We start from the raw sequence: 13,039 nt of genomic DNA on the forward strand, positions 1-13,039 counted from the left end.
GACTCTTTCCTATCACAGGGAGAGAGCCCGCCAGGGAATGAGATCAACCTATAATAAATAAAAGACAAGATATGGGGAGAGAAAATGAGAGAGAGAAAAAGACACATCCATGGTGATGACATTTGAAACTCTGGATCTAACAATGTCAGACCTTCCCTGGATGGCCAAGATACATGAGCCAATGAATTATTTATTTTTTGTTTGAAGATGATCTTATTTGTATTCATCATGTCCGTCTTGCTTGGAAGACTTTCCCAAGCAAATTGCAGAGGTCATGTCTCACTGTTGAACATAAACTCTATTTCCATCACAGTGAAGTGATGGGAATGGGCATAGGGCTGGGACAGAGCACTGAAGGTGAAACACACTGTTCCGAACAGACTGATTCAAATAGTGTGGCAGAGAGGTCATGAAAACAGCACAGATCAGCATCCAAATACAACAGCATTAACCTTTATATGCACACACTCGTTAGTTCCTACCTTACCACAAAATCCATTTTCCAAAATATAAAGAACTTCAACCTATTATCCTGGCCTTCAAAATGGGTACAAAAAGAATGATTCAACCTATGTTCTAATCATGGATGAAAATTATTCTTGGAATTTCTGAAACTTGACAGATGTAAGGAGATAGGAAGCAAGAGAGAGAATGAAACATCCAAACTCTGTCAGGACAAAGGAGAAGATTCACAACTCAGGGAACGGTCAAGTCTTTCCTTTATATTGAGACTTCCTTGTCACTGCTATGATCCCTAGATGACCTGACACTCCAGGAGAACCCAACCCAGGACTCTGCACAGTACAGGACCACTCCCAGCATCCCTGAGGGTCCCTGTCTAAGACACTGGTTTAATGAAGCCATAATCCATGCACTTGATGAGACATTCTCGGGCTGTCTGAACCACTTCTGCCTTCTTCTCATCTGGCTCCTGTTTGCCCACCACAGTCAGGATCTCCAGCAGCTCACTCTCCACCAGCTTTTTGGCCAGCTCAGCATCGGCTGCCAGTAGGTTGTAGGCGATGACCAGGCCCCGGTGTTGGACAGACAGCTGGTCGTGCAGGCAAAGCCGCTGGAGGATCTCCAACCACTGGGTTGTCTGGAAGCAGGAAAAAAGGTAAGGAGGGTGCTAAGTTTGAGTGTGTCCGCAGAGTTCATGTGTTGGAAATGTGGGTCCCTGGTGTGGCAATGTTGGGAGGTGGGGCCTTTAAGAGGTGATTAGGTCATTAAGAGGAATTAATGCTGCTGTCACAGGAATGTGTCAATTCTTGCAGCAGTGAGTTCTCGCTCTCAAGGGACTAGATTAGTAACCATGATAGCCAGTCATGGCCCCAGTTGCCACCTCTTGTGTTTTATCCTTTTCACACACACACATTTCCCCTTCTGCTTCTAAATCATACTATGACACAGCATAAGACCTTCACCAAAAGCAAATCAGATGATGCTGTCTGATCTTAGACTTCCCAGCCTTCTGAGCTGTGAGCCAAAATAAACCTCTTTTCTTTTACCTAGTCTCAGGTATTCTGTTATAGCAACAGAAAATGAACTAAAGCAAAAGAATTAAAGGAATCAGCATAACTTAGCTATGGTCACACATCTGGAAATAGTAGAGGATTCATATTCCCAAATCCATTTATTTCTTAAGCAGCTTAAGAAGCAAAGGGCCAGACCCACTGCAAACCTGAGAAGAACAGGGATGCAGAGTTTTCAAAAGGAAGATTCTCACCCTGGGCACATTGGCAATGCCTGCTTCTGCCAAGCCAGGTGCCCTTTGAGACATCAGCTCCAGACATGCAGACATGCTCTCCCCTAGCCCTGTTTTTAACTGGAATCAACACAAGAGTCTTAAACGTATCCTCACTCCCATTCTTCCTCCATTCCCAGCTATGAAGCAATCCAACTACTATTCTTGGGAAGGTAGGACTCTAGACCCCTCCAATCATCCTAGGAGACAGAGATAATGCTGAGAATAGAACCAGGAGGCTTTACTCCTGTATCATTCAACAGATATACTTGGGGCAGCAGAGTAGAATGGTCATCAGCATGGGGGTTTGGAGTCAGAGAGGCCAGTGTTCAGGTCCCAGCTCAGCCACTTACCAACTACATGGCCTCAACTAAGTTATTTAACCTCTGTAAGCTTCAGGGTCATCTTCTACACCTACCTCTAACATTGTGGTGCTTTAATGAGATAATACATGGAAAGAGCTTAGCATGGGGGCTGGAGCTTAGTATGTGCTCAACAAATAGAAGTGGATGCAGGGCAAGTAGGTGATGATTTAAGACATCAACCCAGGCTGAGTGCGGTGGCTCATGCCTGTAATCCCAGCACTTTGGGAGGCTGAGGCAGGTGGAGCATGAGGTCAGGAGTTCAAGACCAGCCTGGCCAACATGGGGAAACCCCCTCTCTACTAAAAATACAAAAATTAGCCAGGCGTGGTGGCACACGCCTGTAATCCCAGCTACTAGGAAGGCTGAGGCAGGAGAATCGCTTGAACCCAGAAGGTGGAAGTTGCAGTGAGCCAAGATTGTACCACTGCACTCCAACCTGGGCAAAAGAGCAAGACTCTGTCTCAAACAATAAATAAATAAAAATAAAAATGAATTAAAAAAAAAAACATCAATGCAAAGGTTTTCCCTTGGGCTGCTTTGTACCTGTTACCCTCACCTGGCATTTGTCAGCAGGGCTCGCTTTCCACAAGCACATGGGGAGACAGATGCAGGGGGAAGAAAAAGCAAATTCTTGGCTTTTGAGCATCTAACCCAACTTTTGTAAACTCTGCACTGAATGTCCTATCCCAATGAAAGAACATGAAAACTCAGCTAGCTGTGGCACGGTTCTAGGCTGGAAAGTTTCTAGGCTGAAGTGTAACTGATAATGGGTCCCAGACCCATCGGTCCCTGGGATGAGTCACCGAGGGTCAAAGGAAGCAGTGATAGAAACTCAACAAGGATGGGATTCCAGGGCAGGAAGTATAGCCCAGGGCATAGCCCAGATGACATGAGACTAGAGATGTCCAGCATCCAACATGGCCATGGGGTGGCACAAAAGATGAGTCTGAGCAGCTTCACAGAGTCCCCAGGAAGCCCCATGTCAGAACAAAAATGCAGCCAAGATTTCTGAGCCCCGCAAGGAAAAACGAAGAAGTGGACAGGAGTGGGTTGGCAATCCTGAAGGGTTCCAATCCCTTCCCAACTAACAGGCTGTGTGGCCTTGGTCTAGTTGCTTTTCTGCACTTCAGTTTCCTCATTTGTTAAATAGGGATGATGATAATAATAATATCCACCTCACAGGGTGGTTTGGATGATTAAATGACTTAATAAATGTAAACACTTAGGGCAACACCTGGAACTCAGTAAGTGCAAGGAGTCACAGAGGGTCCTGTGAGGACTTACAAGAGTTATGTGCCCATAACACCAGAAGAGGCTGCTTTAGGGCAGTGGTTTCAAAGTGTGGTCCCCAAGCTGTTAGCATCCCACCCCCAATCTACTAAATCAAAACATGTGGGGAAACTGTTTTAACAAGTTGCCTAGGTGATTCTTAAACACATTACAGTTTTGAGAAGCTTGCCTTAGGGAAAGAGGTTGAAGTCCAAAGACCATGCAGGATGAACTACATTCAACAGATACACCCTTGTCAGATGCCAGGACAACATAACCCCCCTTGGAACTTAGAGAACACACCCGCTGATACATACACACCTTACACTGACTATCTAAAAGAGCCTGCCTTTAAACCAGACATGAACACCTTTGAATTGAGATGTCCACATTTTTCACCATGGGGAGAGATGAGTGCCCACAAACTCTTCAGTTTGGTAAAATAAGGAAAGTTTCATTGTGCACTCCCATGTTTGTGACTATACAGAGATCATTTCCATTACACCTGCTGCAATGGAAACAGTCTCATAGGAGTTGGTCATTGTGTCCACTTAAGAGAATCTGCAGCTTTTTTGCCAAACCGTAAGTTCCTTATGGCATCCCAACCACAACCGTGCTTCTCTTGGGAAGCTCTGGAGCTCCACGGCAGTGATTAGCATTGCTGTTGTTCTTAAGCAATGAGGTATATGCACCTCTAAAGGCAATGGGTGAAACTCCAGTGGGAGGGGTTGAGCTAGCACACTTGGGAAGACCAAATAATGAATGTAAGGCACTGAAGGGAATAGACACTCCTTTCCTTAGGCAGTAAGAACAGATGCCTGGCGGCTGTGAGAGGTTTCTTTAGGAGCTGGTCTCCCCAAAGGATCATCCAGTGTGGTCTGTGAGTGGGGAGATTCCCTGGAGCCCATCCAACCCTTCCTATCCCCAGGGCCAGCTCTTACCACTTGAGTCATCTTGAGGCACAGTTTCTTGTGTGCTGCTGTCAGCATGGCCAGAGCCCCTGCAGCCGCATTCTGCACCTTATCATCATCCTCCCCGCAGAGCAGCACCACCAGCTTCAGCCGGTCGTTCCCATCAGCCAAGAACCTTTCCTGTACCTGTGGGAGGCAGGAACATGGCTCAGAGAAAACTGTCCCCAATCTGCCCAGCCTGAAGAGGGTAAGATACATCTGAAGTTCTCCAACCCAAGATCCCTTAGCGTTTCCCTCTGAGCAGCTCACTCATGCTACCTCCCCCAAGAAGCCTTCCCCGACTGGTTGAATGAAGGGGCTACAAATTCTTCCAAATAAAGAAAACAAAGAATTCCCCATCTAGTGTGCTTCACCACCTCTGTTTGCATTCAGCCTCCACAGCAGGGGAAGGAGGCAGGCGCAGACTCCTGCAGGGTAGATGATGCCTGAGGAACTGTATTTCCCATCGCTTTGGGGAAGCTTGGAAGGTTTCTCCCACAATGGATGGGACTTCAGGGTCTTCCATAAAATGATTTTGCAGGGACTGGGGCAGAAGCAGGGAACAATTAGGTGGTTTGCTCGGTATTAGAAAGCTACAGTGCCGTCTCCACCAGGTGAGAGATGAGGCTTCCCAAGGATCTGAAAACCAGGAGAAGAGCTTCCAGGGGACAAGTACCCTGACATTAACCCCTCACAGCATCTCATCCTCAACCCTCTGCACTACTGTAAAATCTAGGTGGTCAAGTCTCAGAGCATTCTACTGGGCCAGGTTTCTTAGAAGTGGAACTCCAAAAGGGGACCAAGATCACAGCTTCCCAGGTGTGACCCTCTATCTTCATCTCCCTGAAACTGGAGTAGTGGTCATCGGAGGTGAGAGCATGGCAGAGGTCACCATATATCAGACGGGTCAGCATGGCCCCTTCTCATGGGATACAGTTGTTTCTGGGAAGCAGCTGCCCTTACATGGACTACATTCCCCCATTTCTCACATCTCGATGTGGTGGTGGCCTAGTTCTCATAGATGGAACATGAGCGGAAGTGATGTGTGTCACTTTTAGGCACCTCTCCCTCGGTCTGTCTCCCCATTCACCATCAGAGTGGAATCCACTCCCAGTGTGGCAGAGGAGAAGGCAGTTATTGATGATCAAAGAAGCCTGGATCCCTGAGTCAGCTTGAAAGTGAGCCACCCGGCTGGGCGCAGTGGCTCACGCCTGTAATCCCAGCACTTTGGGAGGCCAAGGCGGGCAGATCATGAGGTCAGGAGATCAAGACCATCCTGGCTAACACGGTGAAACCCTGTATCTACTAAAAATACAAAAAATTAGCCAGGGGTGGTGACACGCGCTGTAGTCCCAGTTACTCGGGAGGCTGAGGCAGGACAATTGCTTGAGCCCAGGAGGCGGAGGTTGCTGTAATTCGAGACCACACCACTACACTCCAGCCTGGGTGACAGAGCCAGACTCCATCTCAGAAAAAAAAAAAAAAGTGAGCCATCAAATCCAAATCCAAATATGACTTTGACATGGTGAGCAAGAAATGAACTTCTATCCTATTGGGACCACTGAACATTTTGACTTGAGTTGTTGTAGCAGCCGGTGCTCCCATAGGAAAGGTTGCCTCCCTCCTCCCATTACCTCCCTCAACCTCTCAGCCTCCCAACCCCATCTCCCTGGACACACTCTCTGTCTCCCCCATGGTTTCCAGGCCCCCAGCCTAGCCTTAGGCCAGCTCCCTGGTAGACCCTGGTAGCTTCATTCCCCCTGACTTTAATATGCTTTTTTTTTTTTTTTTTTTTTTTGAGATGAAGCCTTGCTTTGTCACCCAGGCTGGAGTGCAGTGGCATGATCTCGGCTCACTGTAACCTCTGCCTCCCAAGTTCAAGCAATTCTCATGTCTCAGCCTCCAGAGTACCTGGGACTACAAGCACCCACCACCATGCCTGGCTAACGTTTGTACTTTTAATAAAGACAGAGTTTCACCATATTGGCCAGGCTGGTCTCGAATTCCTGACTTCAAGTGACCCACCCACCTCGGCCTCCCAAAGTGTTGGGATTACAGGCATGAGCCACTGCACTCGGCCTTTAATAGGCTTTAATGGGTTAGGTTTTCCCCCTAAAACAGTGAGAAGATCTAAGGTTCAGGCGTTGGGGGTAAACAGACTGGGTCTCTCGCTAGTCCCTACATGTGGGCCCAGGAGGGCCATTCAGCTTGGCCCTCATGTTAATGAAGGGCCTCAAATTTAGACCCTGCTGTTATATCTGATAAGATTATATCTACAGGCACAGCAGTACTCTGACAGGATGGGAAGAAGAAGACATTCACCAGATGGGTATCATTTGTCCCATAACTGGACCATGAGGCCTATAGCATGTTCTGAATTCATTTTATTTTTATAAACCCTATAATTATTCTGTGATGAGTACAGTTATATTGCATTGCAATTTCTATGGGAACAGTGGTAGTTCATTAAATGCTGACATTTAAGACATCCCGAAATGGTTGATAACTGTATTTGGCATTTCTTCATTTTTTTATGTATGTGGAGTTTCAATAAATGCAAGCGGTCTAGCCTTCCTTGACCTCTCAGAGGCCCTGGTCTCATATCCTGCTTTGTTTTAAGTTTATTTAGGCCTAAGTAACTTAGGGAAATGGTGTCTTCCACCTCATCTAGCCCAGGGTTTGGATTCAAAGCCCTAGCTTTGTATTTTTTCTTTTATATATATCTGTCTCTCAGGGCCCCTACAGGGAGGCGGACTGTAATCTAGGAAAGATTTAGGGATTCCTGGATTTTCTGCCCAAAGTGTTACCTTAATGCCATCATAACAGCCCCCGATCTCACCCCAGGGTCTGACCCTGGCCTGTCTCTCTGTGCCTTGATCATGCCCGGGTCTCCATCCTGAGCCCCTGCCTCACCTCCTTGTGGAGCACCATGTTGCACATGCACTCGGTGGCCGCCTGCCGCAGCTGATCATGATTCTCAAACATGTAGTTCTCGATGTCCGGCAAGGCCCTCTCCTTAAAGATCTTCTGCCTAGGGTAGGAGGGTGGAGGAAGACAGACCCTTGAGTCTTCTGCAGTGACCATGGGGGTTTTCTGGCCATTTAGGGACCATTCTTCCATTCTGGTGCTATCCTTCCCACACCCTCAGCCAGCATGGTTTATGTGGCATCAAACAGCCCCCAGCTCTAGGAGGGGCACCATGGGCCTAAACTAAATGATATAGCATGGCGTCTTGGCCACAGCAGTGCGTTCTGGATGTCACCCAACTGGAGAGCCTCTATATTATTGCAGTAAAGAAATTCTCTCTCTCTCTCTCTCATCCTGGATATAGATCCAAGAAGATGTAAAGGCCAGAGCTCCCCTCACAACCATGAGAGAGCAGAAAAGCCCATTGAGAATTAAAACAATACAGAAAGGAGAGGAGAGACAGAGAGAACAGGAATCTAAGTCAGCTTTGTAAGCCCTGCATCAAGCCACACCTGAATCTTGCTACCCCAGACTTCTTCTCTACATGAGCCAATAAATTTCCTTTATGCTTAGGCCTGTTATAGTTGAGTTTTCTGCTACTGGCAACCAAAAGAATCACAACCCAGTACATGCTGACATACTCCTGCTTCCACAGAGGAATACATTTTATCCCACTATCCACCTGGATATCTTTTTTTTTTTTAAATACTTTAAATTCTAGGGTACGTGTGCACAACGTGCAGGTTTGTTACATAGGTATACATGTGCCATGTTGGCTTGCTGCACCCATCAACTTATCATTTACATTAGGGTATTTCTCCTAATGCTATCCCTCCCCCAGCTCCCCACCCCACAACAGGCCCCAATGTGTGATGTTCCCTTCCCTATGTCCATGTGTTCTGATTGTTCAACTCCCACCTATCAGTGAGAACGTGCAGTGTTTGGTTTTCTGTCCTTATGACAGTTTGCTCAGAATGATGGTTTCCAGCTTCATCTATGTCCCTGCAAAGGACATGAACTCATCCTTTTTTATGGCTGCATAGTATTCCACAGTGTATATGTGCCACATTTTCTTAATCCAGTCTATCACTGATGGACATTTGGGTTGGTTCCAAGTCTTTGCTATTGTGAATGGTGCTGCAATAAACATACGTGTGCATGTGTCTTTTGTTTTGTTTTGTTTTGTTTTGAGACGGAGTCTCGCTCTGTTGCCCAGGCTGGAGTGCAGTGGTGCAATCTCGGCTCACTGCAAGCTCTGCCTCCTGGGTTCACACCATTCTCCTGCCTCAGCCTCCCGAGTAGCTGGGACTGCAGGCGCCCACTACCACGCCCGGCTAATTTTTTTGTATTTTTAGTAGAGACAGGGTTTCACCATGTTAGCCAGGGTTGTCTCGATCTCCTGACTTCGTGATCCACCTGCCTTGGCCTCCCAAAGTGCTGGGATTACAGGTGTGAGCCACCACTCCAAGCCATGCATGTGTCTTTATAGTAGCATGATTTATAATCCTTCGGGTATATATCCGGTAATGGGATTGCTGGGTCAAATGGTATTTCTAGTTCTGGATCCTTGAGAGCCAAATCATTAGTGAACTCCCATTCACAATTGCTACAAAGAGAATAAAATACCTAGGAATCCAACTTACAAGGGATGTGAAGGACCTCTTCAAGGAGAACTACAAACCACTGCTCAACAAAATAAAAGAGGACACAAACAAATGGAAGAACATTCCATGCTCATGGCTAGGAAGAATCAATATTGTGAAAATGGCCATACTGCCCAAGATAATTTATAGACTCAGTGCCATCCCCAATTCTTAAGAGAATTGGAAAAAACTACTCTAAAGTTCATATGGAACCAAAAAAGAGCAGGCATAGCCAAGACAATCCTAAGCAAAAAGAACAAAGCTGGAGACATCACTCTATCAGACTTCAAAGTATACTACAAGTCTACAGTAACCAAAACAGCATGATACTGGTACTGAAACAGACACATAGACCAATGAAACAGAATAGAGGCCTCAGAAACAACACCACACAACTATAACATTTGACAAACCTGACAAAAACAAGAAATGAGGAAAGGATTCCCTATTTAATAAATAGTGCTGGCAAAACTGGCTAGCCATATGTAGAAAGCTGAAACTGGATCCCTTCCTTACACCTTATACAAAAATTAACTCAAGATGGATTAAAGACTTAAATGTAAGACCTAAAACCATAAAAACCCTAGAAGAAAACCTAGGCAATACCATTCAGGAAATAGGCATGGGCAAAGACTTCATGACTAAAACACCAAAAGCAATGGCAACAAAAGCCAAAATAGACAAATGAGATCTAATTAAACCAAAGAGCTTCTGCACAGCAAAAGAAACTATCACAGAGTGAACAGGCAACCTACAGAATGGGAGAAAAATTTTGCAATCTACCCATCTGACAAACGGCTAATATCCAGAATCTACAAAGAACTTAAACAAATTTACAAGATAAAAACAACCCCATCAAAAAGTGGGCAAAGGATATGAACAGACACTTCTCAAAAGAAGACATTTATGCAGCCAACAGACACGTGAAAAAATGCTCATCTTCACTGGTTATCAGAGAAATGCAAATCAAAACCACAATGAGATACCATCTCACGCCAGTTAGAAGGGTGATCATTACTACTTTAGAAAGAAGTGCTGGTTGGGTGCAGTGGCTCACACCTGTAATCCCACACTTTGGGAGACCAAGGCGGGCAGATCACCTGAGGTCACGAGTTTGAGACCAGTTTGGCCAACATGGGGAAACCCTCTCTCTACTAAAAATACAAAAATTAGCTGGGTATGGTGGCACACTCCTGTAGTCCTAGCTACCTGAGAGGCTGAGGCAGGAAAATAGTTTGAGCCCTGGAGGTGGAGGGTGCGGTGAGCTGAGATGGCGCCACTGCACTCCAGCCTGGGCAACAGAGTGAGACTCAGACCAAAAAAAAAGCCTTACAGCATCTTTTGGCTTTGGTATATTCACTGTGTGGTTTACTAAGTGCTAACTCAAATCCCACACCTTGCCTTTGATGTTGTCTTCTGAGAAGAGCATTCTCAGCACATTATGTGAAATTTCAAACAAACACTTTTTGAGCCACCTCTCTCCACCCCTGCCACACTCACCACACTCACCGGAGTTTGTCACTCCGCCCAGACAGGTTGGTGAGGCCTAGGAGAGCCTCATAGTTCTGAAGCCCATCCCTCTGTGTGTCCAAGAGGCTTACGAGGGGCCGCACCACCTCATACACCTGTTGGGGAGGGGTCAAGGGTTTGGTCAGGTGAGGACTTTGTTCCCTGAGTGCCTTACATTTATAGGTGCCCAGCTGCAAAGTTTCCAAAACACTTTCTCGTACATTGTCTGATTTAATCCTCGCAATGATCCTGACAGGCAGGATTATTTTCTTTATAGACAGTATAACGGAATTTTGGAAAGGGCAATCCTGTTTGTCAGGGGTAGAACCAGGCCTGGAATCCAGGTGCCTCCAATGCAGCACCCTTCCTGTGACAGTACCATGCTCCTCTCCCAGGCTGGAGGTATACTGACGAGGGGAAAGGCCTCTAGGAGCAGAGGAGACCCCTCCCATTGCCCTATCCCATCTACCCAAGCACCTACCCGCTCCCCAGGGAAAGCAATGTCCGGATTGGAGACAGCAGCGATCTTTGCTAGAGCGTGGGCTGCCTTCACCTTGCCCACATCTGTGCCCTCCAAAGCCAGGGGAATCAGGGCCTGTAAGAAAGGGCAAGGTCACTACTTAGTCACAGACATCCAGAGGCTTCCCTCCTATTCTCCTGCTCCAGGTGCTGTCTGTCTGTCCCGGTCCAGGAAGACTCTGCCATATAATCAGCCCTTGCACATCATGGAAAACAATTAAATCCTTAATCACATATTCACTCCCCTTGGTTCCCAGTGCACATCCAGGTCTTTGCCCAACTTCCTCCCACCCACCTAAATGTTCCTTCAGCTTTTGGAAAACTAAATAATTCAATCAACAAATTTTTTACTTTCTGCCCAAGCCAAACCCAATCTTTTTGTTTGTTTGTTTGTTTTATTTTATTTTTTTGACACAGAGTTTCACTCTTGCTGCCCAGGCTGGACTGCAATGGTATGATCTCAGCTTGTTGCAACCTCTGCCTCCTGGGTTCAAGCAAGTCTCCTGCCTCAGGTTCCTGAGTAGCTGAGATTACAAGCGCACGCTACCACGCCCTGTTAATTTTTGTATTTTTAATAGAGATGGAGTTTCAGCCAAACCCAATCTTAACATCAGACATCTATTGAGCACCTACCATGAACCAATACTTTCTATATTTTCTCTAATTCTTGTGACAGTCTGCAAAGTGAAAGTGATTTTTCCCCTAGTTAACAGATGAAGAAGCTATGGCTGAGAGATTAAGTATTTTGCCTGAGGTTATGCAGGCAAAAAGGGGCAGAGCAAGAACTCAACTACAAGTCTTCTACATCAAAGTCCAGGGTCTCTATATTTGCATGGTGCTTCCTTCCAATAGCAAGGAGGATAGATGGGATTCCAAAGTACATACCATCATAGCATAAAGTCAAGCAGAAATTGGCTTGGGGCTATGAGCACAGACGGCACAGATAAGTGATGGCGGTATTCCAGGAAGTTGAGTTGGGGCAGAGGGTACATTATTCTTGGGCTGGGCAAAGAGCATGCACAAAGGCACCTTCTAGGATGGCAAGGACCATGTCCTGCCCAGTTACCTTGCCACCACCTTGAGCCACAATGGTGCCTCGGTCCTTTGGGTTGTCACACAGTGCCAGGAATACCCTGTGGGACCGAGAAGAAAGGAGAACATTTAATGCACCGGCACACCTTCCCAGGCAGCAGCAGCAGCAGCAGCAGACCAGTTAGTCGGAGCCAGTGAAATCCTGGGACAAAGAGGGAGACCATGGAAAGTGCCACTTGTGTGCCTGTGCCCCAGAATTAGCCACCTTGGGAAGATGACCTCATGGAAATAATTGTCTGGGAAGGAATTAAGGCCAAGTGAGGTTGCAAAGAGCGCCCTCGCTATCCCTATTTAGGGACACAATCACCCAGGAGAAACTTTTCAACGTGGATGTGCCCCAGGGCTTCCATTATCTGGCTCTGGCCTCCTCTCTTGTCTCATCTAGCACCAGTCCCTCCTGTGCATTCCCTGCCCCAGACATATTGCAGGAGAACCCCAAATTCACTCATTCTCTCTCCATCCTCAGTGTCATTGCAGATGCTATTCTCTCTGCCTGGAACCTTCTCTCTCCCGCATTTAGGTGGCTCCTTTCCTTCCTTCAGAGCTTGATTGAGTTGTCACATCCCCCAGGAGGCCTTACCAGCTGCCCACCCACTTCCCCTCCAGTCTGGCTGGTTGGGGGACACTGCTTGTGCTCCAACCAGCCCTTTGTGCTTCCCACATCATGGTACCCATTGCATCGGACTGTAGCTGTGATCTTGCCTGCCTCCCTGGCCAGACTGCACAGAGACTGTGCCTTTAATCTCTGGGAACAAGGTAACAAGAAGGAACAGTGGCCTCCTTTCTCCTGATGCAAACTTCCACCTGTGATCACCTGCCCACCATGTCACTTCTCTTCCTTCCTTTCCTTCTTTCCCTCTTTCTTTCCTTCTTCCTTCCTTTCCTTCCTTCCCTCTTTCTTTCCTTCTTCCTTCCTTTCCTTCTTTCCCTTTCTTTCCTTCTTCCTTCCTTTCCTTCTTTCCCTCTTTCTTTCCTTCTTCC

At 46.8% G+C, this 13,039-nt stretch overlaps 1 protein-coding gene across 3 annotated transcripts in view; it reads right to left on the reverse strand.

Moving 5' to 3' along the window:
- Window positions 1-713: 713 nt before the first annotated feature.
- Window positions 714-13,039, reverse strand: part of UNC45B (unc-45 homolog B (C. elegans)) — a 41,686-nt gene continuing 29,360 nt past the window's right edge. For all 3 annotated transcript variants that reach the window (XM_011968572.1, XM_011968571.1, XM_011968570.1), the window contains 6 exons: window positions 12,033-12,099; window positions 10,929-11,042; window positions 10,448-10,563; window positions 7,242-7,359; window positions 4,320-4,475; window positions 714-1,099 (listed from right to left, as the gene is read on the reverse strand). In XM_011968572.1, the coding sequence (XP_011823962.1) occupies window positions 839-1,099; window positions 4,320-4,475; window positions 7,242-7,359; window positions 10,448-10,563; window positions 10,929-11,042; window positions 12,033-12,099 (832 nt within the window). In that variant the 3' untranslated portion in view covers window positions 714-838. The remainder of the gene's footprint in view (window positions 1,100-4,319; window positions 4,476-7,241; window positions 7,360-10,447; window positions 10,564-10,928; window positions 11,043-12,032; window positions 12,100-13,039) is intronic.

Source organism: Mandrillus leucophaeus, unplaced genomic scaffold (genome assembly GCF_000951045.1).
Source record: "Mandrillus leucophaeus isolate KB7577 unplaced genomic scaffold, Mleu.le_1.0 Scaffold849, whole genome shotgun sequence".
NCBI lineage: Eukaryota > Metazoa > Chordata > Mammalia > Primates > Cercopithecidae > Mandrillus > Mandrillus leucophaeus.